A 25,745-nucleotide genomic window follows, 5' to 3' on the forward strand; every position below is an offset into this window, starting at 1 on the left:
AGTCACACCCCCACTAGCAGTTAAAAGGAAGAAGCAGCTGCAAGCTCACATCACTCTGAGAAGCACAGAGCTAAAGACAGAAGCCTGAAGATGATGAATGAGACTTCATCGAAACGTTGCCTAGATACTTCCAATCTTACGCGGGAGAAAACCCGAATAACCAAAGATCCACATACAAATACCCACGAGAACCTCAGAATATATATATATATATATATATATATATATATATATATATATATATATATATATATATATATATATATATATATATATATATATATATATATATATATATATATTCATTCTGCATTCTTAGAGGAAGAGGACTCGGAAGATGAGGAGGTGGAATTGGGAATGCCTTCCTCCCTGATTATGCCTCAGGTTTCGGCAGATAACCGAGAGGGACAGCCTGAGGCTAATCAGGGGGAGGAGGGCATATCGGAACAGCCTTTGACAGAGAATCAAGCAGACTAATGCTGGCTTGATGCTAGGCAGCATCGCAAGAAAAAGTGTGAGCTGCAACGCAGGAGACGTGGACGAATCAGAGACTGAGCTGAGTTAGTGACACCCCCCCAGGGAATAAAAGTGGGTGTGTTTGCTCTGAGAACTCTGTATGGGACAAAGTGTGAATTTTCTGTCGAGCTTCGGTGTATCCTGTTTCTTGAAAGCTTTCGTGATTAATGTTTCTGTTATCTTGTCTGACTTGGCAGGCAGCGTGTGTGATACTGCCAAGAACATTGCCGGCTCAAAGGAATTAACTCTGTAAATACTGAATCTTCTTGCCTGCTTGTATTTGGTCGAAGTTTGGACTTCTCATCTTCTTTGTAAAGGTGAGACATAACATATATATATATATATCCGCTCTTTGGAACATTATCTACAAGAGATTGGATAGGTCAACCTTGTTGGCCTTTTGAAGCACAAAAAGGTTGAGATGGTTTCCCTCCTCCCTTGCGTTCCCTCTCCAAAGAAAGTGAGGACCCCATACCTGCCATGGCTGAAGCCTTTGAGCCTCCAACTTCTCTCTCTTTCCTTCTTCTCTTGAACATGGAGGAATAGGCTGCATTCAAGGTATGGGCTAGAGTATTAATCAAAGTGTAAGTCACATGGCTATATCGGTTCCAGATCCTGTTTCTTTCCACTTTTGTTTTCAGTGGTGATTTCTGAATGCATCTTCTCTGGCCTTTGACAGAAATGATGTCTTTTGAAAAAGAACAGTGAAAAGACTGATCTCCTAACTGTGGTTGTACAAAGAGATCTGGTTCGAAGGAACTATCATTTGGCCTTTTTTTCCACTGAAAACCATAGGTCCAAACACTATGGACATATTTGAGAAATGTGTGTCTTCTTATTTGCAATTCCCCAAAGCCTGCATTTATCCAGACTTTCCCTTCAATGGGTTCTGGCAAACTTATAAGTGTTGAATGGAAAAGAAGAAGTCTGTCAAAAGGAAAAATATTCTATAAAGTGAACAAAGACATTGACTTGTCTCCACTTAGAAATAGCATCCCCGAAGAGTTCTGTTTGTCCCGTAGTTGAGAATTGTTGTGATATAACAATACAAATTCCATTCCTGACAAAAATATGAGTAAAAGTCCTCATGAAATTTTCTCCCTTCTCTGTGTCTGAAGCAAAGAGACCAATCAAGATCCATCTGAAATGGAGAAGCAGTTGGACAATTCCTGGGTAGAGAATCTCTAATTTAGGGAGCATCTGGTAGAAAAAAGGGAATTGACTTTTATCACTCAGAGCTTCTGAAGCAATCAAACTTATCTGAAAAAGCGGCAAAGAATGCTGTATTTAGGATCAGTTATTAGCTTTCAATAAATCCACCTTTTTTGTCATGAGCATATTATAATATTGTATTGCTGATTAGCCAATAGACCATATCAAGATAAAAATATTAAACACAGATCATTAGCAAGAAAAAAAGAAACAAATTAAATATGAATCAGAATAAAGAGTGTAAATCATATTTCTGTATCACCCCTATTTTTTCCACAATCAGAACCACATTTGCAGATTTCAGCTGAACTTTTTGTTCAAATAAAGAGCCATATTATATGTAAGTTTTAAATTATGTCAACAAAGAAAATATGTTGTTGTTTAGATATAAGTATTTCAATAGGTCATTCATTAATGTGCCATTCAACATACTGATCTCTCTTTCTTATACAATTGATATTAAAATAATAGATGTGTTAAGTCTTCTGTCTCTGGATTTCCAAAATACACAACATTTCATTATAAAGCTTGGTTAAATCCAATATCAACATATCTTGCTCCAGATTGTTCCAGCTGCACTAGAGGGTATATACCATCCCATAATCCTTTACAGCACTCTCTGGGTGGTTTACAGAGTCAATATATTGCCTGGAACAATCTGTGCCCTCATTTTACCAACCTCAAAAGGATGGAAGACTGACTTAACCTTGAGCCCTTTCAGGATCAAACTCCAGATTGTGGGCAGCATTTGTCTTATATGTCTTATGTGTTGTATGTCTTATAAACTTTAAATAAGATAAGCCATAGGGATTCTTTTTATGAATCTGGGATTTGTACATCATTGACAATATAATTAGTTTGGCTGATAGGATATACAAAACAAGAGCTTTTCGTCGGTGTTTCTTTTGTACAGAAGACTTTTTTATTGGACACACAGACTCTCCTTGACTTTGCAAGTGTACAGCAGAAGCCCTCCTAGCAATGGGGATGGTGTCATTCAATGATATGGCTACTTTCATGCTTTCCCACTCCCCTATGTCAATCCCATCACTAGACAACATATCTCGAAGTGGCCATGGAGAAAAACAGCTGTTGAATTCCATAAAGGAGATATAGTTGGATATATCACTTATCCATCCTACCAATCCACTCACTTTCCTAGATAGAGAGGCACACGTACAAACCTGTGGGACTTTGTAGGGCCTACAAATCTTGACATCTGGATGGAGATATCCCTGTCAGCTCCATCAATAAAAGCCAAAGGGTTATCCTTCCTTCCACAGCTGTAGTTGGGAACATTGGCTTCTCCAGTAGAGAGCATGTCCAGCAAGGCATCTGAAGTGCCAATGGGGTTCAAATAGTTGTCATGGATGTTGTAGCCAAGTGTGAGATTGTGCAGGAGCTGGGGATTCTTATTGACCACTTGAATAACCAAAATAAAGCGTAGGATTCTAGACTGATCAGAAGACTTTCTACTGTAAAAATGTTTATTTTATCATCACCATCATTATAAATAGCAATATATATTTATATTTTTGCTTGACTAGTGAAAATAAAGCATGCACTTTTGAATGAACAGTAGATAAACTCCTGTAAAAATGGTCATGTTATTATCATCAACAGAACCAACAACATATTTTTTTCAATCTAATCCACTTTGTCTTTTGAAGCCTTCAAAATCTTAAGCCAATACTGATTTCAAAACCCAGAGACAAATGATACTCACCCATCTCCATTTAATTTTAATAAATATTGGGAAGGTGGAATTGATACAGTCTTCTGCCTGGATTTAGAATCGCAAATACACTATTCTTTGTGGCAGTGCTAATTTTCATCTGCCCAGTAACCAGGGTTCAAAATCATTGAATAATAAAGGAAGAGGATGTTTCAAAAGTGAGCCAGAAACCAATTATAAAAATAAGCCATCCTGTATTTCTATAAGGATCAGGAAGTGAATATCAATGAGTAGTTATATTTGAAATGAGCTGGGCGGGGAAAACTACAATAATCTCTAATTTAAACAAAAGTCAGTATTCAAGTCATGAATTCAAGATTGAACAGGGAGAGGAAAATGACGTGGACTTCTTTCAGGTTTTTTTTTTCTGTCTCATCTTTGAATTTGAATCTCTTCCTCAAACTAAGACAAAGAAAACATGGAAATCAAAATGATTCAGAAAAGTAGACAGGACAGGTGCTGCAATATAGGAGCAAGTGGAATAAGGAGAAGAAAATGAGAGTGTTGGAATTATAAATGGAGTGTATGCAACTCCATTATCCTGAACGACTTACAAATGAGATTGAATAGAAGGAGCCACATTAAAAGGGAACATTAATTTCAATATTTTTGTGCCAGTGGTGATAATACCAATGAGATGGTCTCCTGGTCTGTAATAGCTCCATGGTTTTTCTCCATCCTGGTGTTCCAAAGTCAGTGGACATTTCATTGTAAGATTCCTAGAGACTGGCAGGGACAACAGTAGCATCAGAAACAGAAGCAGGAGGTTCATAATTCATGGGTTCAATCACTCCTCTTCCTGTTTCTAAACAAGAACAGGAAGAAGAGTTGAAGAATTAAAAGTTCTCACACAAGAGCCAAGTGGCTTTCCTGATTCAGACAGAGATAAAGCAAACTTCACCTGGAAAAGAGAGAAAGGTACATTTAACAGCACAAGCTAATGTTTTTATTGCTTCAGTCTAATGTTTACATCAGTCACTGGAGAAATAGAAGAAGACATCTCAAAGAGCAGCATGGTGATAATTATAGTGAGAAGCAACTTTTCCTCTGGGGATCTTGAACTTCTTCCTTGGCTCTGTTTGCAGGAAGGAAGCTGGAATAGAGCATGTCCTTCAAAAAATTTAGCAATTGTTTCTCGGCCCAGTTGCTGGGTGGGTGTGGCCATGGTGGGCATGGCCTAGTCGCCTCCTGTACCACCCTGGCCTGGGAGTGAAAACAGGCTGTGTGGGACCGTTTTCACCTAGTTTGAGGAAGAGATTCAAATCCAAACATGAATTTTTCTTTGAGCCTCCAGGAGGGCAAAAATGGCCTCCCCAGGCTCCAGAGGCTCTCCAGAGCCCAGAAACGGCCTCGTTTTTGGCCTTCCAAAACTTCCAGGAGGCCCATTTTTCACCCTCCCCAAGTCTCTGCACTTACTTGTGATCCAAAACACGCCACATGGGGACTCCTGGGAGGGCTGGGGCAGAGTAGGTGGGGCCAGCCAGGCATGGAATTTGCCAGTTCAGTGAACTGGCCATAAAATTAGCTACCGGTTCACTTGAACCAGTGTGAAGTGGTAGCAGCCCACCCCTGGCTGGAGGAAAATGCAGCATTTCAACACCTACAGTATTTTGTTGACTTCTGCTATCCTTCAACATGGAATCTTTTCTCCAGAGACTGCTAAGTAAGATGGCCAAGAACTATGGAGTTTGGTGCCCCTCTAGGCTAAGGACACTGAATATTTTTGCATTATATCATTGTGTAAAATATGGAGAAAGATAGAGGGGCCAATAGATTTTTGCCCTTGACACCAATTTGGTGCCACACCAACAAAAAACTAGTTTGAAGGGACATGGATTCCTTTCTTCTAGTTATATCGATGCACTTAATGAAGATAACTTCAGTTGGATACCTGTGGAAACTATATGGTTGAAACTCAAGAGTTGTTGAGAAAGGACCCACCTCTTTAATGGTCTCCTGGTCTATAGTTGCTTGATGTATTTGGTCTATTCCAGGGGTGTCAAACATGCGTTTTCAAGACAGCAACACATGATGTATTGGGACTTTTTTCCCCTTGCAAAACTGGGTGAGGGTGTGGCCAGTGTGTGATGCATCCAGCCCATGGATATCAGTTTCACAGCCTTGATCTATTCCATCTGGCTCAAATGTCTAGGGACATTTGGTCTTCTATAGCCCATAGGCTTCACAGAGCTGAATATCAAACAGTGATTGGGTGGAGGGAAAAGAGGAATGAGGATTCTGTCCACTATCTTGAGCTTCTGAAATAATTTGGGATATAAATCTCCCACCCACACTGATGGGGCAAGTCACCAGAATATCAGATTATATAGAATATAGGAGCAACCCCATTCTCTTCCAACATTGATGATGTTACCTAGTTTAGTAATAAAATGTCAGCAAGAAAACAACCAAGCTCAGACAACAAAAAGGTTACCTTGCAAAATGCAGAATTATTATGACACTAGGAACCAACTTTTCTCAACGAACTGTGCAACTCAACTTGAGATTATGTCAATAATATATTGTCAGAATAAAAGCTGTATTACATTAGTTGTATAGATCTTTAGGCATGTGTACTTCAAGATCCTTCATTTGTCCTGGCATGCAATTAATGCCTAGACTGAATAAAATGGAGCAAGTATGCAACCTTACCTCTTGGTAAATATTGATCCTTTTTCACATGCCTCCATTGGGCCCAAAACTGCAATCTGAAATGAGTGCCTGTCAAAAGAGATTTGGCCAGCGAAGAATCTGAGTTCCATTTTAAGGGCAATCAATTTCCTCTATAATATTTGTTATGATATGTACAGAATAACCCTTGAGTAGCAAGGATATGCACATGGACACATTTATGAGAATAGTTATGAATAACTATTCCGTCACACACAGCTACACCGAATTGAGTTAAAGTTTACTTTAAGAAATAGGACAGTCCAATAAACGGTCCAGGTCATATACATTTAACAGTCCAAAGAATATCCAATTACAAAGTCTTCTTACTGATTGCCTTTGTCATTTACAGTAAACAAAGATATCAAAGTATAAGCACAGCATAAATATTAGATAACAACAGAATGTCTCCACTCCTCCCCCCCTTAGGAATGTGGCAACCCCAAAACCTGCCCCCCCCCCATGACTGCCACAGAGAAAGTAAGAAAAAGAATATATACTAAGCCTAACTAAAATGGCTACACATATGTCAATTTCGGGCTTGACAGGCTGCCCTCCCTCATTTGAAAAGAAACTCCTGCAACAACATAAAATACACAAAGATTGAAATTAGGTTAAACACAATCATACAATGCACATTTTAACCTTCTCTGACACCCACAGAATTCAGTTTAAGCTTGTGTGGATATTTTTCATGGAATTTCCCCAACAATCTATCAACATTTACTTTCCAGTTATTTACCCAAGTCACTTGTGAAATTGGACAGCCTTTCCAATAAATTAAATATTGTAACTTCCCCCTGAAAATCCTAGAATCCAAATTTTTCTTAACTTCATATTGTTCATGCCCTGCAATGAACAAAGACTTCAGAGCTACACGCTCTGCTGGCCTCAATGAACAATCAACAAACGGCTTTAATAAACTACTATGAAACACCGGATAACCGGTGTTATAACCTAAGGTGATTAAGTTTCACAGTTATTGGGTTTATTACTTTAATTATCTGACAAGGCCCTATGAATTTTGGACTTAATTTCCTAGAAGGTAAGTGTAACTTCAAAAATTTAATTGACAAATAAACTTTATCCCCTACTTTAAATTGTAGCTGCTGGGAGTGGTGTTTGTCAGCTTGTTTCTTTTGGATTTGTGATGCCTTATTCAAAGCTTTTTTTGTGTTTTCCCAAGACTCCTTAATTGCATCCATCCAGTTACTGACATGGATGGGGGGGGAGGGTCCCCTCGGCAATTCAGGCATGGGAACTAACTCCATCCCAGTATTAATTTGGAAAGGTGTTAACCCAGTACTGCTATGTACAGTATTATTATAAGCAACCTCAGCAAACGGTAGCAAATCAGCCCAGTTGGTTTGTTGATAATTTATATAACATCTTAAATATTGTTCAATAATTTGATTCATTTTCTCACACAATCCATTAGTTTGTGTGTAAAATCCTAAGCTTAGACCTTGAGAGGATCCAATTGCTTTTATAAATTCCCTCCAGAATTCTGCAGTAAACTGAACCCCTCTATCAGAAATGATTCTGCGAGGCACTCCATGTAATTTATACATATGATTCACAAACATTTTGGATAATTTCCTAGCTGATGGTAGTCCTGGGCATGCAACAAAATGAGCTTGTTTGGAAAATAAACCCACTACAGTCCAAATTACTGTGTGCCCCCCACTGTCAGGTAAATCTATAAAATCCATCCCTATCTCCTCCTAAGGCCAAGATGGCTCTCCTACAGACTGTAATAATCCTGGAGGTTTTCCTGGTCTGGTTTTCCTTGTGACACAAGTGGCACAACCCTTTACATAATCTTCAATGTCTTGCTTCATTTTTGGCCACCAAAACTGGCATCTGACCATGTGTAGAGTTTTTAAATATCCAAAATGTCGTGCTTGTTTTGAGTCATGACTTTTTTGAAGTGCATGAAAATTTAAGTTTTAGGGACATATAGTTTAGAACCCTTCCATGCTACACCCTCCTGCATAGTTAATAAACCCTTATTTTCTTGATACCAAGTATCTGTTGTTAATTTATTTTGCAACTTCCTGGTCATTTCTAATTTGTCTTTGATTTTTGGGGGGTTGGGCTTGTGCCTGTGTGATTACTTGAACTGTCTCTTGAGAGGACAGTGGAATGATTGGGTGAAATATTTCTTCTTGCTTATTGTCAAATTGGGGCTTCCTAGACAGCGTGTCTGCTAGTAGATTTTTCCCCCCTGGGAGGTACTTCAATTGGAAATTGAACCTTTTGAAGTATTGAACCCAACTAGCTTGTTTAGGAGAGAACTTCCTGGGTGTTTTAGAACTTCTAAGTTTTTATGATCTGTCCACACTTTGAACTGAATGTTACTGTCCTCTAAAAATTGTCTCCAAGTTTGTAAAGCCCAACGAACTGCATAAGCTTCTTTTTCCCATACAACCCACCTTTTTTCAGTATCTGTGAGTTTTTTTTTAAACAAATTTTATTAATTTTTAAAAGCATACAAAACATACAAGATAAACATAAAACCTTTTTTCTAAAAATTTCTAAAAATTATTTGAAAGTTTTACAACATTAACACATTTCCTTACAATCACATATTTTCCCTTTCTAACTTGCTTTATTTTCTTCTATCTTTCTCTCCATTGTCCTTTTCTAACCTTTCTCCAAGGTTTTATTAACTCATTCAAACATAAACACATAAGAACACAAAACATATAAACATAAAAAAAACATCTTTTCTGAAAGTTGCTTAATCCCGGGTCAAGACTTTTTGTACAGACACCAACTCAAATTCATATTCATTTTATATGCCATTCCATATCAATATTACCATTTTCAATTTTTTATATAGCTTCTTCTCTCTTAGATTCTCTTAATTTTATTTTATTTATCTCATCTCAATTCAAATCATAATATTTATTATTCTTTGTCTGTTTATTTCCAGCTATCGATTTATCTTTCTTCTTTAAAAAAAAGCTTCTCCTGTACACTAATTGGAGTATGACACCTTTACCTCTTTCCCCTACATTTATAATACTTAATATAAAATACCTAACTTACATTGGGATTCTATTTGGTACATTCTAAAATTATACAATATTATCAAACCAATACTAATCTATTCATTAATATTCATATTCTTTTATATCATAAACACTTAGCACATTACTTTTCAATTAATTAACATACTTTTGTGGGAGCACCTACTTTCCATAATTATTCCCCCACGTCACATATTTTAAATCATTATTTCATTAAGGTATTCCTGCTTCTCCTACTTCAAATCTCTCCTTTCAAAAAAAAAAAAAATTCCACTGAAATAACACAATCTAATTAATATTGACATTCATTTATATCTTTCTCTCCAGCTCCTTTATATCTTAACCATTTTATCCATTTCAATTAAATAACATGCCTTTTGGGAATACTTATATTTTCCACAATTATCCCCCCACATCATATCTCAAATCCTTATTTCATAAAATGTTCCCCTTTTCTTAAGACAAGTTTCACTAAGTTATATTAAACATTTTATCACACTTTAAATTACACATTATTTCCAACTTTCTAAAATTATTTCTAAATACAAATATAAAAACAATCTTATGTACCTCTAGAATCCCTTTATCAATAAAGCTTACCCATTATCTCTAAAAAAACTTTTGTTTCTTTACATCTTGCTCTCTACTATTGAGGCTTCTCGTCCCCTTTCTCCCTTGCTTATTCTTCTTTCTGTCCTCTTTACCCCTTTGCCTCTCAACCTCCCTTTTTCTCTGCTTTCCTCCTTTCTGTTGTCTTCTAACATAATATCTCTTTTTCATCTTGTTTTTCTCTTTTTGATTGCTTTTATAGGTCTTAAAGTCTCTTTTTCCTTTTTCTCTTTCTCCTTTCCTTCCCCAGCCAAAGTCACTTGTTCATCAAAAATGGCTTCTTCTTTGTCCCAGTCGTCCTGTTGTCCATTCAATTTTACATAAGTGTAGACCGCCATTTCTAAATACTGAAAAAGAGTATCAAAAACATCCTTCCCTTCTTGCTTTTCTTTCTCATATTTTTGATATAAAAGTTTCAATCTGTCCACAAGTAATGCCATTATAAAGAGAAAAAGTTTTCCCAAGCAACCACCCAAGTGCTTTTAATCAGAGATAATTCTCAAAAGTAGTAAAATCACCAAGCTATCCAAGTAGGTTAATTCTTTTAAGCACTTTCTCCACTTTCTCTTTCTGGGATTGGAGTTTGATCACAAAGTTCCATTTAATATATATCTTTCAGAAGCCTTGTTAGTATTTATAGCTCTTTAAAAATCCAGGCAGTCTTCTCCTTATTTTCAAATTCTAATCCAATTTTTCCCTCTCCCTTCCCACTCACAGCAAAACAATTTTTTAAAAGTCTTTTTTTAAAAAAAATCATTCAGAAATCCTTATCTCTTCAGTATTTAATTACCTAGATTTTCAGATTTCTCTTGTTATTCCATCCGCTGTCACGTTAGGAAGGAGAGTGAAGAAAAAAAAACTTTCCCTTTTAGAATTCTGTGTGCCGCTTGTAACTCTCTCTGGAAACAATGTAGCAACTTCTCCGTAACAATTTTCAAGCCCCAGGAAACTTTCTTATCCCTTGACAACTTTATCCCGGTCCAGAAACAACTCTCACAATTTTTCCGATTTTCTTCCCCTGCACAATCTTATCCGTTTGCAGGTTTCTTCATGGCGGCCATTGCTGACCGCCGCTCCTCCGCCTCAGGAAAAGGGGGTTTTGCTGGCTGGGGAGGGGTCTGCGACACCCCTTGCCCCCTTTCCAGATCCCCCTGTCTTCAGCTGCCCCTGCAGGGCAGCTATATCCCCCAGATCCAAACGAATCGGGGGAACCTTGGCAGTGAGCTCAGCAGGGATCACGCTGGATCACGCTGCCGAAGCCTCGCAAACCGGAAGTCGACCTCACCCCTTTCCTAAGAGATCTGTAGGGGGCGTGCATAAGCGCACCAACGTGCCTACCGTCCCTATTGTTTCTTTCATTTTTCTTATATGTATCCATTTAATGTATCTGTGAGTTTTTTGGATGTATGTGCACAGGATTGCAGATCTCCATTATCATTTTTCTGGAGTAGAACTGCTGCCACTGCTTCGTCGCTAGCGTGTGCTTGCACTATAAAAGGCAAAGCTGGGTCAGGGTGTTTTAGAATGGGTTCCTGTGCGAAATAGCTTTTTAACAATTCAAAAGCTTTTTAGCATTCTAGAGTCCATTTAAGGGGTTGTCCGGGTTTTGCCTTGGTTGCTCCCCCACTCCCGGTTTTCAATAGTTCTGTTATTGATAATGCAATCTCTGCAAATGAGGGGATAAATTGCCGGTAGAAGTTCGCAAATCCCAGGAAGCTTTGCAGCTGTTTGCGATTCTTTGGGGCTTGCCAATCCAGGAAAGCTTTCACTTTAGCTGGATCCATTTCTATCCCCTGATTTGAAATGCAGTAGTCAAGATAATCCAGTGACTCTTTATGGAATTTGCCTTTGGATAACTTCAGCTTTGCATCTAACCGTCTTTTTTATAATTTTCTCACTAACTTGATGCATTCTTCTAGAGTTTCATTGTGAATAAGAATGTCATCTAAGTAGACCAGGACCCCTTTATACAGATATTGATGTAAGACTTCATTTATGAGCTGCATGAAGATCCTGGGGCTCCTTGTAGTCCAAATGGCATTACCCTGAACTGAAAACTGCCTAACGGGATGTTGAAAGCAGTCTTCCATTCATCTCCTTCTCTGATGTGGATTCTGTAATACACTTCTCCATTCTAAGAATGTGACTCGAGACTCCCTGGCTGCAGTTAATGACCGATTGATGGGTGGGTCAGGAAGGGTTGTTTGGCCAAGCAGGTCTCTTTCCATCCATTGAATATTTGTGCTTCCAGACCATTCACTCAGGGATTTCAGACAGGCCCCTAGCTGGCATGCAATATCCTCCATGACTGCTCTTACTCTGATGGTCTCCTGGGGAATTCATTGGGAGGCTTGCTTCTCAACCAGCAACTTAACACAAGGCCCCTCACAGAGTTTGCACTCAGGCCCCGGTGCCCCTGGATCTCATCCTTCTGCCATCTTCCCTGAGTCTTTACTGTTACCCAGGTAAATAGCCAGGGCTCAGGACCCTGAATAACAACCCCTCTCTGGGATTATGGTTTTTAATGAGATCCGGAAAAATGTCAGGTTTCCAAGTGATGAAATCCATTTAAAGAGAAAAGAACAAAGTCCATCTTCCAAGACAATTTCTTTTATTTAGGAAAGCATCAAATTGGCAAAGTCCGTGGTAATTCTGGACCTGACTCAACCCGGAATTACCACACAATATCAGAAGTTAGAAACAACCCCCAAAAGTCATTCTCCAATAGAAGTAATTCAACATTGCTTGGTGTCATAAATCTCCACCTCAAGAGGCCCAAGCACGGACAGCTCATTTTCCCATGGGAAGAAACCACCTAGCCAAATCAACTGTGTCTATCTTCACTCCTCCTCAATTAGGAATGTGGCAAGCCCAAAACCCTTCCCCCATGACTGCCACAGAGAAAGTAAGAAAAAGAATACATACTAAGCCTAACTAAAATGGCTACACATGTGTCAGTTTCAGGCTTGACACTTTATCATCCCAGCTGATCAGATCGGATTGCCGCTCCTCAGCTGTGTTACTCCCCCAAAGTAACATAGCAGGTAAGGATTTTTGCATTGCTGTTCATGTGCGTGCATGAAGAGCACAATCTCCGAACTAGTTGTTATACCACAGCATCCCACCCCTGGAGCTTTTGCCCTTCCATTTTGTATGTGAGTTGGGGCTTGAGGCAGTTCTACCTGTGTTTCAACAATAATGGTTGGATGACTCTAGAACAGTGGTGGCTAACCTTTTTGGGCTCCTGTGCCAGCACCCAGAAGGCAATGTGCACCCCCCTTGCCCCCTGTGCATGCATGCACAATCCCTCCCCCCATCACCCCCTTACCTGCACTGTGCCTCCAAGCTGATTTTTGGTCCATTTGAGCCTTTTTTCAGCCTCTCAGAGGCTTGATGAAAGCCTCTACAGCCTTTGCAGCCTGAAAAATAGGCCCATTTTGTCATTTCCGGTATTTATGGAAATACTGGAAGTGATGAAACGGGTCTATTTTTTTGGGCAGCAGAGGCTTTCCTCAAACCTCTAGGAGGCCGAAAAAGGCCTCAAACAGGCCAAAAATCAGCTGTGAGGTGCACGCATGCACAGTGAGATAAGTTTGCTTAAGGCCTGCGTTCCAGCACAAATGGCTCTGCGTGCCACCTGTGGCACGTGTGCCATAGGTTCGCGATAATGTCTCTAGGAGATGTGTGAAGTTTCAGGTATAAAATTGACCTCAATAGATGTGCTCTCCATTCTTGTTTGGGTTTGTATAAAACCTGACCAACAAGGAATCTGCTTGCTTCTATCACGTCCATTCTCAGACAGGAGTGACAAAGCCTGAAGGCATGATGCTACCTGAAACTGCCCTTGTCCAGTACCACAAAAAGGAGGAAAAAGCACACGCACTTTTGGGCATGTGACATGGAAAAGGTTAGCCACAGTACAGTGTAGGAGTGGGCAGGCGGGCCCACATGAATATCAGAGCAAACCAGTTCACTCCCAGCTGATCTTTGGAGCTAGGGGTTCACCTGAACTGGTCCGAATTGGCAGAATCCCACCCCTGAAAAGTTCCATATTCTTTTTGCCATTTTGACCCCCTGTTGTGGACCTCTGTAGACTTCTCCACTCACTGGGCATCTGCCTCTCAGTTTAGAGAGTTGAAGTCTCTCCTTCATGCCATTATCCAAATGATAGTGATTCAGGTGTTGTTTTGATGCTAAATCCCTAAAGACATTTTGGAAATTTTGTGGATGTCACACAAACCCAGCCATGACATGTTTTCACCTTGATATCACATCAAAGCCTTGTTGGTGAATATCTTTTCATTGGGACATCTTGGGAGGAACAGAAATGTCTCTGGAGAAAGAGAAGACCTGAGGAGGTTTAAGAACAGGCAGGTACTGCATTTGTTCTCCTGCCCTTCAGATGTGAAGCCTTGGCTTGACTCTGGGTTAAGAAACCCCTGAAGGAAGAAGGTTTTGATTTCCCCCACCTCTTCACATTATTGTTTCTTCAGAACGGATGCAAGGCTAGAGATGCTATCAGGAACACAAGTTGTGTTGCTGCTTCTGCTGCCCCAGGCAGTCTTGGCGGGGCTCAAAGCCAAATGTTCCCAGACTCTGAGGAAGGATGAGCTGGACACAGGAAACCATTATAAGCCAGGAGAATTTCTCATTGGTGGCATAGTCTCTGCAACAAAGGCTGACTTTGAATACCTAAGTTTCAATACATTTCCTTTAACTGAATTATTTATGTAAGTCAAATTTCCTGCATTGCATGAGAGCCATTCTATTCCTCTCTGACTTCTAAAGTTTCAGCCTCCTCTCTTACAATGAATGGTCCCCTTGATCCGTGAACTTTTCTCTCTTTCTGTCTCATTTTGTCCTTGAGGAACCATTTTCCACTCTGCAGCTGATGTGCCTGGTTTGAAATTCTCAAGTAAATCATCAGAAGATATCTTTTCTTTTTCTGGACTTTGAAAAACAAGATCCATTTTTCTTCACATCCTCTGAACACAGCTGGACTGTGGATGGAGAAGAGATGATCATTGTTCTCTTCTACTCCTTTCTTGCCCCATTCAAGGGGTCAACATGGGTACAAAAATGCAAGACTGTTGTATTTTCCTCTGCAGTAATACAGAGAAATTACTGTAGTAATTTTTATTCTGATCCAGAATTCACTAAGTAAAAGGAAGAATCCCAGGTCACAACTGACTTTCCATACATGTGTGAAACTCAGTTGGGATCTCTGAACAATGAATTAGAAAAGAGGGATTTTGTATATGATAAATGCAACAATATTTTTTTATTCCTTCCTTTTCTTTTCTTGTTAGAATTCAACTTTTATTCTACATTATTTTTTATTAAATATCAAAGAAAAATAAGCCAAAGTTAATAATAACTAGATTACTTCAGACACGAGGCATTCATCATCTTAAAATAAAATATGTTGAAAGACTCCCATTTAAATACTAGAGGAATTTTTTGGAAGCAATCCATTCAAATTATATAATGAAATGCTCTCAAAAGTCTCAGTCTTGGGTGGATTAAAATATTATTGTTACAAAACAATGTTCTTTCCACTGATTATGTTGCAATATATTCATACTTTCAGGAGAGCAGCAAGAGAGCACTGGAAATTGCTGTCCTTCCTTATCACCATCCAAGAAATCAACCAGAGTCCCAATATTTTGTCCAATGTCACCCTGGGTTACAACATCTATGACAATTATTTCAGTGCACAAATGACTTCAGAGGCTTTGCTGGACCTGCTTTCGGAGGGGGAGGCCAATGTCCCCAACTACAGCTGTGGAAGGCAGAGAAACACAGTGGCCATTCTTGAAGAGGCTTATACCGACATCTCCATCCAGATTTCAACCCTATTAAGCACCCACAAAATCCCACAGGTGTGTCTTTGCTGAAAAGATGCATTTTTAGTCATGCAACTTCCAGGCTCTTTTACATCTTCTGTTATAAACAAAGAGCAAAGTTCTAGTATAAAAGGTAAAATTTCCCCTCGCACATACATTCTAGTCATTTCTGGCCCCTAGGGGGTGGTGCTCATCTCCGTTATAAAGCCGAAGAGCCAGCACTGTCCAAAGACATCTCCATGGTCATGCGACCAGCATAACTAAATGCTGAAGGTGCATGGAATGCTGTTACCTCCCCACCAAAGTGGTCCCTATTTTTCTCCTTGCATTTTTACATGCTTTTGAAATGCTAGGTTGGCAGAAGCTGGGACAAGTAATGGAAGCTGACTCTGTTACGTGGTGCTAGGGATTTGAACCACCGAACTGCCAACTTTTCTGATCGACAAGCTCAGTGCCTTAGCCACTGAGCCACCATGTCCCTTTCTAATATAGGAATTGTATAAAGTAAGGATGAACGTTCTATCAAATGGGAGACAAGAATCTGAGCAGAGATATATCCCCTGCATGGCATTCTTAGTAAAGATTTTGCATCTCTACTGGCCATTTGCGAGAACAAATTGCTACACTGAAGTGAGAAGAGAAGCAATGTAAAATCAAAATGACCAGGGAATTCCTACAAAAGTTCCTTTATTGCAAGGAGTGGACAATTCCTCCATTAGGTCTAGATTTTTGGTTTTATGGGTCTCCAATAAAATAAACTTTCCTTTCCTTTTTAGATCAGTTATAGTTTTATGTCCCAGATTTTGAGTGATAAAACTCAGCTTCCTTTCTTCTACCCTGTGCTCCCTGCTGAAGGAGTCCAGTATCCAGGAATGGTGAAGTTGGTCCTCCATTTCAGGTGGACCTTGGTGGGTCTCCTTGCTCCAGACACTGAGAATGGACAAAGGTTCATGAAGACACTGTCTTCCATGCTGATAAAGAATGGCATTTGCCCAGTTTTATCGCAAACCTTTCCCCCAGATCTTCAAAAACTATTCATAGACATGTATCTATTCCAAAATTGGAGAAAGGTGAAGGTCTTTTTTTATGGCGCAGACATGAATACATTCAATATAGGGTTTATAATTATGCATCATATATTTGAAAGTCTTACTGAACCTCTTAGAGGAAAACTCCTGATCACCACAGCCCGTTGGGACTTCATGTCCAGTATTTACTGGGCAGGTGATTACTTTCTCACTCAAAGCATCCATAGCATCTTTTCCTTTCTTATGAAGAAAAATCAAATCATAAAGTATGATGGATATCTGCTGTTGGATTCCACCATGGAAGTCTTTGCAAAAAACTCTTTCCTGTGTTCTTACACCAAGGATGCCTTTTCGGTGAAAGTCTGGAGATGGTGCAGGGAGAGAGAAGAACTGGAGGCTCTGAGGAAAGAGGAGACGGATCCGATCCTGGCTCTGGACAGCTATTTCATTTACAACACAATCTGGGCTGTGGCAAGGGCCATCAATGCTGCTTATTTATCCAGATCCAGGAGGACAACATATAAAGGGGGTCCAAATGTGAAAAATCAAATGCTGAAAGCATGGCAGGTATTTCTTCTCTATCGCACATCTCTCCATGGCAGCTGAGAATCATTTTCATAATTGTAGGAACTGTGTAATGATTCTGATGGCTGGTAATAACTTATTTTGAAAATAAAATTTAAATTTAAATTTCTATTGTTCTCCCTTTTGCATTTGTTTCACCCTGCTTATTTCCTTTGTAATTAAAAGATTCATTTTTAATAGCTTCTTGGTAAATCTATTGTTTGGCCTCCACCTCTTTGTTCTTGGACTCTTTTCTTTACAAGAAGGAGCATTTCTGTGCCCCACACACATAGTCTAAGAAAGTGTGATGTGCATATCAAGCAGCCAAAAACTTGTCTCAAAGTACCAAGGGTGCTTTTTCAAGAGGCAACTGGACTTTCTTGTTTTTCTTTGAGGATGTTTAGCTTTTTATCCAAGAAGCTTCTTCAACTCTGACTGCATGATGGGAATGGAAGGATTTATATTCTTTACATATAGCTAGTCATTTGCATTATTTCAGAGAGTCGTTGAGGCCACTTGGAGATTTACCTCAGCATGGTGAAGCTTGGTCAGAATGCGAAGTTTAGAAGGAGCAACATTGAAGAATGTTACATTAAATAATAAGATAAATAGCATTTAAAAAACTGTTGCTAGAATTGTGTATGTCTAGTATGACAAAAAGAAAAGGATGACCTGATAGCAGTGTTCCAATATCTCAGGGGTTGCCACAAAGAAAAGGGAGTCAAGCTATTCTCCAAAGCACTTGAGAACAGGACAAAAAGCAATGGGTGGAAACTAATCAAGGAGAGAAGCAACTTAGAACTAAGGAGAAATTTCCTGACAGTTAGAACAGTTAATCAGTGGAATAACTTGCCTCCAGAAATTGTAAATGCTCCAACACTGGAAGTTTTTAGGAAGAGATTGAATAACCACTTGTCTGAAATGTTATAGAGCTTCCTGCCTAAGCAGGGGGTTGGACTAAAAGACCTCCAAGGTCCCTTCCAACTCTTCTCTTCTCTTCTCTTCTCTTCTCCATGCCAAGTGGTGCATTTATCACCTCAACTGCAGAGATTCATAAGCACAACCTGCTAGTAGAGCAAAGGCCACACTGTCACCCCCAAAGTGAGCAAAACATTTTCTCTTCCTGTCTGCCCATTGACCAATTGTTAACAGGATTGTTTCTGTGTGGGAGCTTTGTTTTAATTTTGGCTTCACTGGCAAAACTCCTTCAGAATGCTTGCGCATATCCATTTCCTTCACAGTTTTTAATTTTGGACATCATCAGCTCATCCGTTGGTTTTCCAATTCTGCAGTGACAATTATGAAAGGGAAGAGGTAAAGTGCCCCTGTTCACCATCCTTTTCATTTTGCTTCCCTTTAACAAGAGTTTTATTCTATATTCCTCAGTACGGATCCTTCATTCCAGCTCAAATGTAGACATCTTGCCAGAGAACTTTCTGATTCTATGTAACATTGCTCATTTTCTCTTCCATTCCAGCTTCATCCTTTCCTTCAAACCTCTCAGTTTTATAATAATTGTATTGATGGGGTATATTTGAATGAGAATGGATTGCTGGTAGCAGACCTGGACATTGTGAACTGGATGATTTTCTCCAATATGTCTGTTAGCAAAGTGACTGTCGGGAGTCTAGAAGGGCAGGGATCCTTGGATTTGAAGTTGGTGATCAAGCCGAATGCTACTGCAAATATGGAAATGCTGAACAAGGTGGGGAAAAGACTTTATTCTATCCTTTCTGAAGGTCTTACCAGGAGGATTGCAGAGTTGGGGCAGGGATGTCACCTCAGTTCTCTGAGACGTAACCTATGCATTGGTTACATGTTCAGGGGTCTGAGAAAAATATCCTTAATGAATCCAGTTAATTGTCTATCAGTTATCTGCAAGGAAGCAAGATTTAAATTGTTGGGCAACATGAACCATTTCACCAAAGCAGAAAATCCATCCAACTTTACCTTGATTATGTACATTGAAAAAGTACACTAAAATGAACATGAGATTCTAGAAGGAATGTAGAGAAGAGGAACAAAAAGATTAGGGGATTGGAGGCTCAACCATGTGAGCAACAGAACTGGGAACTGAGAGTGTCTAGTCTAACAAAAACGACTAGGGATAACATGATAGTAATCTCCCAATATCTGAAAGGCTGTCACAGAGAAGAAGGTGTCGACCTAATCTCCAAAACAGAGGGCAAGGCAAGAAGTAACATATGGAAACTTATCAGAGAGAAACGAAGCTAAAATTAAGAAGAAATTTCCCGTCAGTAAGAACACTCAATCAGTGGAACAGCTTGCCTCTAGAAGCTATATGGGTGCTCCACAACAGGAGGTTTTCAGGAAGAAATTGGATAGCCATTTATCCAGAATGGTATAAAATCTCCTGCTTGAGCAGGGGTCTGGACTAGAAGACCTCCAAAGTACCTTCCAACTCTGTTATTCTGTATTCTGTAAAAATTGTGTGTGAGAATTGATAGAAGGGAGGATAAATAGGCAACAAGCAGCCAAATAGCCAAATCAGTTTGATGCGCTCCAAGTTTTTTTTTTAAGGCTTCAAATTGAGCACAGCTAAGCCTTGGAGATCCCCAACTTTTCTTTTTACCTTTTTAAGAAATACAATAAATCATGTTGTGGATGCTATTTCTTTCTCTCTTTGCCCAGCCCCTGCCTCCTTCCAGGTGTGTGGAAAGCTGTCCTCCTGGATTCATGAAGGTGGCTCAGGAAGGGAAGCCCATCTGCTGTTACAATTGTCATCCATGTGCAGAAGGAACCATCTCCACCATGGAAGGTAGGTGATGGCAGGAGAAAGTGTTTTGGGGGAGACAATGACCCTGACATTTTCCATGAGCATGCATTTTTGAAGACTTGGCCAGTGGGACTCATCCCTCTGAATCTTGATCAAAGATGCATTTATTTCATACTGATTTATAAGAAACTAACACAATACCTGTATTTTACTACAAACTAGGTGGTCAGGCTTAGTTTTTGGGGAGGAAAATAATGGGAAAAATTCTGCCTCTGCCTACCAGCATCCATTGGTATTCACCTGGCTAGTGTCTGTCAGTGTGTGAGAGAGTTGAGGGCTGTTTGGAAATTGAAATAGTATTTGCTGTGTGAGCAAGAATGAGACAGCAAGAAACCTGGGCATGGCTTAGCTCAACTGTTCTGTACTAAAGCTCTTGGTGCTTTGAAACTGAAACTGAAACTCCTCTCCTCTGCTTGTGTTTTGCATTTGGAAAAGATTTCTTTTCAGGTGGTGAGAGGGAATAGAGATCCTTAGCATCAGAGCTTGTTAATAATAATATAGGAAATACTAATGCTCTGATGGTCATTTTGAAAAATCCTTTCCTAGTGAGCACCTAGAAACCAAGAAGAACATTCATGCCAAATTTCAAGTTTGTAGGCTTTATGGTTCTGGAGATTTTGTGATGATGCATACGTGGTATTTCACTTATATATTATCTTGAAGGTTAATCTGGTATTCTGGTCAAGTAAACTGGGTTACAAATTATGAATAAAGATACAGGATAAGTAAGGGTTGAGTACTATGAGACAGATGATATCTCTTGTTCTTCATATTTTACCTCACATCTTCCATGTTTCATATTACTGTTTACCTTATTGCTCTGTATAGCGGGTTTTTCCTTCTGATTCCAGTGTATATTGTTTGGTGGGAACAATTTTTATGGGCAGCCACAATTAGAGTTTCCAATTTCCTCACAACCCAAGAGTCACAAAACTAACTTGGCTGCTTCCGGACACTAATGAAATCTCTCTGTGCATCTTCCATTCTCTACTTCTTGCTATGATCACTAGCCAGATTAGAGCATCCACACATGAACTAAAGTAGCAAATCTGATGAACTAAATTGACAGTTTCAATCAGAATAGAGCTGGGTGCATTTTATTAAAGGACATGTTAAAGGGAGATCCTACTCTTGCTCTTTTTCAGATGCAGAAAAATGTACCCAATGTCCAGAAGATCAACATCCAAACATCAGTCGAGTTCACTGTATTCCTAAGATACAAAGCTATCTTTCTTATAAGGAAAATCTGGGGATTATCCTGACTGCCATTGCCTTATTCCTCTCTTTAATGACAGGCTTTGGCTTGTGGATCTTCATTAAATTTCTGGAAACACCAATTGTCAAAGCCAACAACCGGGACCTCTCCTACATTCTCCTGATCTCTGTCCTGCTTTCCATCTTGACTTCCTTCCTATTCATTGGCCGGCCAAGGAAAGTGACCTGCCTCCTCCGACAAACAGCCTTCAGCATTATATTTTCAATTGCCATTTCTTCAATCTTGGCCAAAACGATCATGGTGGTGTTAGCCTTCTTGGCCACAAAACCAGGGAATAAAGTGCAGAGATGGCTGGGGAAGAAATTGGCCAACTCCATTGTCCTTTCTTGTTCTGGCCTCCAAGTTATCATCTGCAGCATCTGGTTGGGAACTTTCCCCCCATTCTCTGACTCTGACATGCATTCTCAACCTAAAGAGATCATCCTACAATGCAACCAAGGTTCTGTCTCCATGTTTTATGTTGCTCTCGGGTACATGGGCTTACTCTCTGCTGTCTGCTTCACCGTGGCTTTCCTAGCCAGGAATCTCCCTGGGGCCTTCAATGAAGCCAAGCTGATCTCCTTCAGCATGCTGGTCTTCTGCAGTGTCTGGGTGTCCTTTGTGCCAGCCTACCTGAGCACCAAAGGGAAGTACATGGTGGCTGTGCAGGTCTTCTCCATTTTAGCATCCAGCGCTGGTCTGCTGGTCTGTATCTTCAGCCCCAAATGTTACATTATCATTTTTAGACCAGATCTGAATACCAAAGAATATTTGATGTCAAAATAAAATTAAAAATGACTTTTACAAATCTATTATTCTTTTCAAAAATGTCATTTAGTAGGCTAGATTAACAGGTCTTGATCATTTAATGTTTATTTGTTTATTAAACCTAAATACTGCCCATCTTGGCTTGATGACTCTAGGCAGTTTACAATCAAGAAAAAGGAAGAAAGATTAAAACAATAAATAGTACCACTGACATTGGTTTAAAATTGACAAGTAAGGGAAGGCACAGAACAAGATGCACATGGAGAGGATGTATTCCTCCTATTCCTAAAGCTATTCCTTTTTCTATTCCTCTACAGTCCTAAAGAAATCGATAACAATACCTGTTTAGTCACAATAGTGTGGGTGAAACCAGCTTCCAGATGAATGGGACTGTTTAGTAGGCAAACTGAGACTCTAAAGCCATGATGGCGAACCTATGGCTCATCTGCCACAGGTGGCAAGCAGAACCATTTGTGCAGGCATGCGAGCCCCAGGCAAACTTACTTCACTGCACATGCATGCACCTCCCAGCTGGTCTTCAGGATACAAAAAGAAGATGTAGCTTTTCCCCAGCCCATCCCTCCTCTTGTGACCAGTCTGTTTTCAGCATACCAGAGCTTGACCAGATGTTTTGAGTAATCTGAGATTTTTGAGGGGTAATCTGCATATTCCTCAGGGTGCCCTACCATGGGATGCAGGTACAAACAAGATCTGTCTGCTCTGGTCCTTGTCACCTGTCATTCCACCCTCCCAATTTCTTATCATGTACACACACAGCTTTATTGCCCTTTCATCCTTCCTCCCCTTCCCCCCCTCATCCTTCTTGCTTCTTCTTTTTATGGTAGGATACCTGTGTTGTCCCCAATTCGGGTCTGAGCCTGGTGCCAAAGCCAATGATACATGCCACACACGAGGTGCAAGTTTTCTGATTGCTTTTTATTGGAGTACTCCAAGGAAAAGGGCTCCTGGTCAAAATGCCAAGAGCCAAGAACAAAGGATTGAATAAGTTTTATACATTTTCACTAAAGGAAAAGGTGGGACAAAGTGAGATAATAAGAAATATCATCTAATAAACATTTTAGTAATAATTCTACAATTTGTTCTATTGGTCAAATTGCAGTTAGTGTTATTGGGATGTATTTCAATAGTAAAAATGAATGTTTTGCCCAAATTGCTGTTCTTGTTTTAGACAGTGCCAGTCAAGTTGGAGAAGAACAATTTGTTCTATTGGTCTCTAACTGTCCTTATTCCTAGATCTTGGCTAATGAAATCCCTAGGAGTTATCTAAAATGCTGCAGGGCATTCTCTATTTGTGAGTTAGCTGAGATATGCAGGTTGGCGAACTCGTATTACTTTTATCAGCTTTCCAATTAGCCAATTAGATTGTTACAAGAGTTACATCTGCATATCTTCTGTGGATAAGGATTCTTTGTTCTTGCCAGGCAGACTTCACAATTACAGGATTCCTGATTTACTTTGAAGTGTTTGCCATGACCTGGTCTTATTTTAGCAGATGGCCAATCACCTGTGAGGCCCCTAAGCCAAGCCAGGCTGATCTGACCACAATCTCAGCTGTCAATCTTCAGAGGACTTTCTGAGAACTGACTTAAGAATTTAAGACAGGGGTTTGCAACCTTAAACACTCAAGGAGTCATTGGGTCCGTTTCCCGCAGAAAAGAAAACACTGGGAGCTAATAATTTAACAACCGGTGTGACTGGGTGGCCATGGCCAACTCAACATCGCTCACTCCCAACCAGTCACCTCCTGCTCTGGAATATGGAGTGAGTCTCCATCCCCCACCACCGGGCCTTACCTGCTCAGGCCAGGTGAGGAGTGACAGGGAGAGGAGGGGCCAGCCAGTGGTGGGTCAGCTGACAGGGAGCTGCAGCACAGGGCCAAAAGTGCCACATGTGGCTCCAGAGCCACAGCTTGCAGACCCCTGATTTAAGAAACAAGAGAACTTTTTCTTGGATTGAGGTGTGGTAACCCTTTGATCAAAACCCCTTGGTTAGCCCATGTGCTTGTGTCAGGTTATTTGGTAGGCATTCTCTAACTAGGACCAAAATGGAAAATTGGGTGCATACACACTTAGCCATTTTAGTCTTTGGAGGATGGACAACTTGCAGGGCCTTCAGCTTCTCCACTTTCTTAACGAGCCTGTCTAGCTTCTGCACAGCCTCCGCCATGGTGAGTTCCTCACTGCTGGGTGTTCAGGAAAAAGGGAAAAGGATTGTAAATGAGGAGGACAATTGATAAAGCCTTCTCCTCCCCACTTCTGGTATCAGAGATCTGAGCATTGAATATGCAAAGAGAAGAGAAGGAACCCAGTCTCTAAAAGGGACCAACACTCCTTGGAATGTGGCTGCAGACAATTGTCACTGATCAGAATCTAGACTCTATTGCTAGGCAACTAACCTAAAGGAACCTCCCTTCTTCGCTCCTTTCCCCTGGGCCATGACAAGTCAACACCTCAAGAGCCAAAAGTGGGGGAAACACAGAGGACAAAGGGCAACCTTGTCTTCATTCTTTCTGGATATCCCATGGATTAATTAGATCACCCATTAAACATTATTCTGAGATGTACATATTGATTTAATTAAAACGAATAGAATAGAATAGAATTGAATTGAATTTTTTTATTGGCCAAGTATAATTGGACACACAAGGAATTTGTCTTTGGTGCATAAGCTCTCAGTGTACATAAAGAAAAAAATAAAATACATTCATCAAGAATCATAAGATACAATACCTAGTGATAGTCATAGGTTAGGGTTAATAAGCAATTAATAAGCAATCAAATCATACTAGGAAACAAATAAAATAATATAAATTGTAAAAATACAAGTAATACTGTTATAGTTATAAGTGGGAAGAGATCAGAATAATAGTAATACAGTCTTAGTAAATAATTTGGCAGTGTTGTGGGGATTAAATTTCTATTCTATTCAATCTACTTATTGGTGGTTCAAAAAAAAAAGCAGAATTTGTGACAACTGGTGGCTGGAGATACACACACACACACACACACACACACAAACACATCACATAGCCCCATATAGATAGATAGGATATATATACAGACTTTGCTAGTTCTCAGGGCCATGGATTGTACTGAAACAAGATCTGTTGCCTGAAATCTGCAATTTTTTAAAAATTACCCAGGATTGGGTGTGGCAAAGACAGTTGATCTCTGGGTAACTTCCAGAGAAGGTGGACTCTTCCTGCAGCTTTCTAGTTAAATCTAGACAGTGAAGCCTCAGAGATGCCTTCCTGTCATTTTCTATCTTTAGAAAATGGGATTATTTTCCCGTTCACATAGCAGAATGCTGAAAGCTTCCTATTTGGGATGAGAGGATCCTATGGCTTATTTGGAGAAGAGACCAATTGGATTAATGGCTGTTTTCCATTTCCTTCTCTGGATCATTCCAGATGCTCTTTTGAAGCAGGGTCACTATTTTTGGACATGTCCAGAAAGGATGTTAGTATAGTTGTGATGCAACAGAGAGTCATGGAGTTCTGAGATCCGTAATTCACCTAACACCTCTAGAAATAACTGATGTAGACATCCTGAGTGTCAGAAGTGGAATCATCTGCATGATCTTCATCCCCAGCTCCACTGCTCACACCTGCTTTCAAGAGAAAGTCATATAGAGAGAAAGTGATCATGGTGACACAGATTTAGAGTTTCATATTCAAGACACTCAGGCAA

At 39.9% G+C, this 25,745-nt stretch overlaps 1 protein-coding gene across 3 annotated transcripts; it reads left to right on the forward strand.

The window, feature by feature from the left end:
- The first annotated feature begins 6,919 nt into the window (after positions 1-6,919).
- Positions 6,920-25,182, forward strand: LOC148131982 (vomeronasal type-2 receptor 26-like). Of its 3 annotated transcripts, none has more exons than XM_087953855.1 (6): positions 6,920-7,178; positions 15,368-15,659; positions 16,994-17,218; positions 18,693-18,920; positions 19,868-19,994; positions 21,158-25,182. In XM_087953855.1, the coding sequence occupies exons 2-6, from the start codon at positions 15,498-15,500 to the stop codon at positions 22,051-22,053; spliced, it is 1,638 nt and encodes a 545-aa protein (XP_087809981.1). In that variant the 5' UTR covers positions 6,920-7,178; positions 15,368-15,497; the 3' UTR covers positions 22,054-25,182. The 3 variants fall into 3 exon arrangements, with proteins under 3 accessions (XP_087809981.1, XP_087809982.1, XP_087809983.1); XM_087953856.1 differs by having other exon boundaries at positions 15,491-15,659; XM_087953857.1 differs by lacking the exon at positions 18,693-18,920.
- The last annotated feature ends 563 nt before the right edge of the window (positions 25,183-25,745 follow it).

Source organism: Notechis scutatus, chromosome 2, assembly GCF_049901735.1.
Source record: "Notechis scutatus isolate UNSWTSFEM ecotype Mainland chromosome 2, rNotScu1.2, whole genome shotgun sequence".
NCBI lineage: Eukaryota > Metazoa > Chordata > Lepidosauria > Squamata > Elapidae > Notechis > Notechis scutatus.

Coding starts and splice junctions, on each gene's coding strand:
- LOC148131982 (XM_087953855.1), top strand. CDS start 15,498: ATGACTTCAGAGGCTTTGCTGGACCTGCTTTCGGAGGGGGAGGCCAAT. Junction 15,660..16,993: donor GCACCCACAAAATCCCACAG/GTGTGTCTTTGC, acceptor TCTTACACCAAG/GATGCCTTTTCGGTGAAAGT. Junction 17,219..18,692: donor AAATGCTGAAAGCATGGCAG/GTATTTCTTCTC, acceptor CTTCCATTCCAG/CTTCATCCTTTCCTTCAAAC.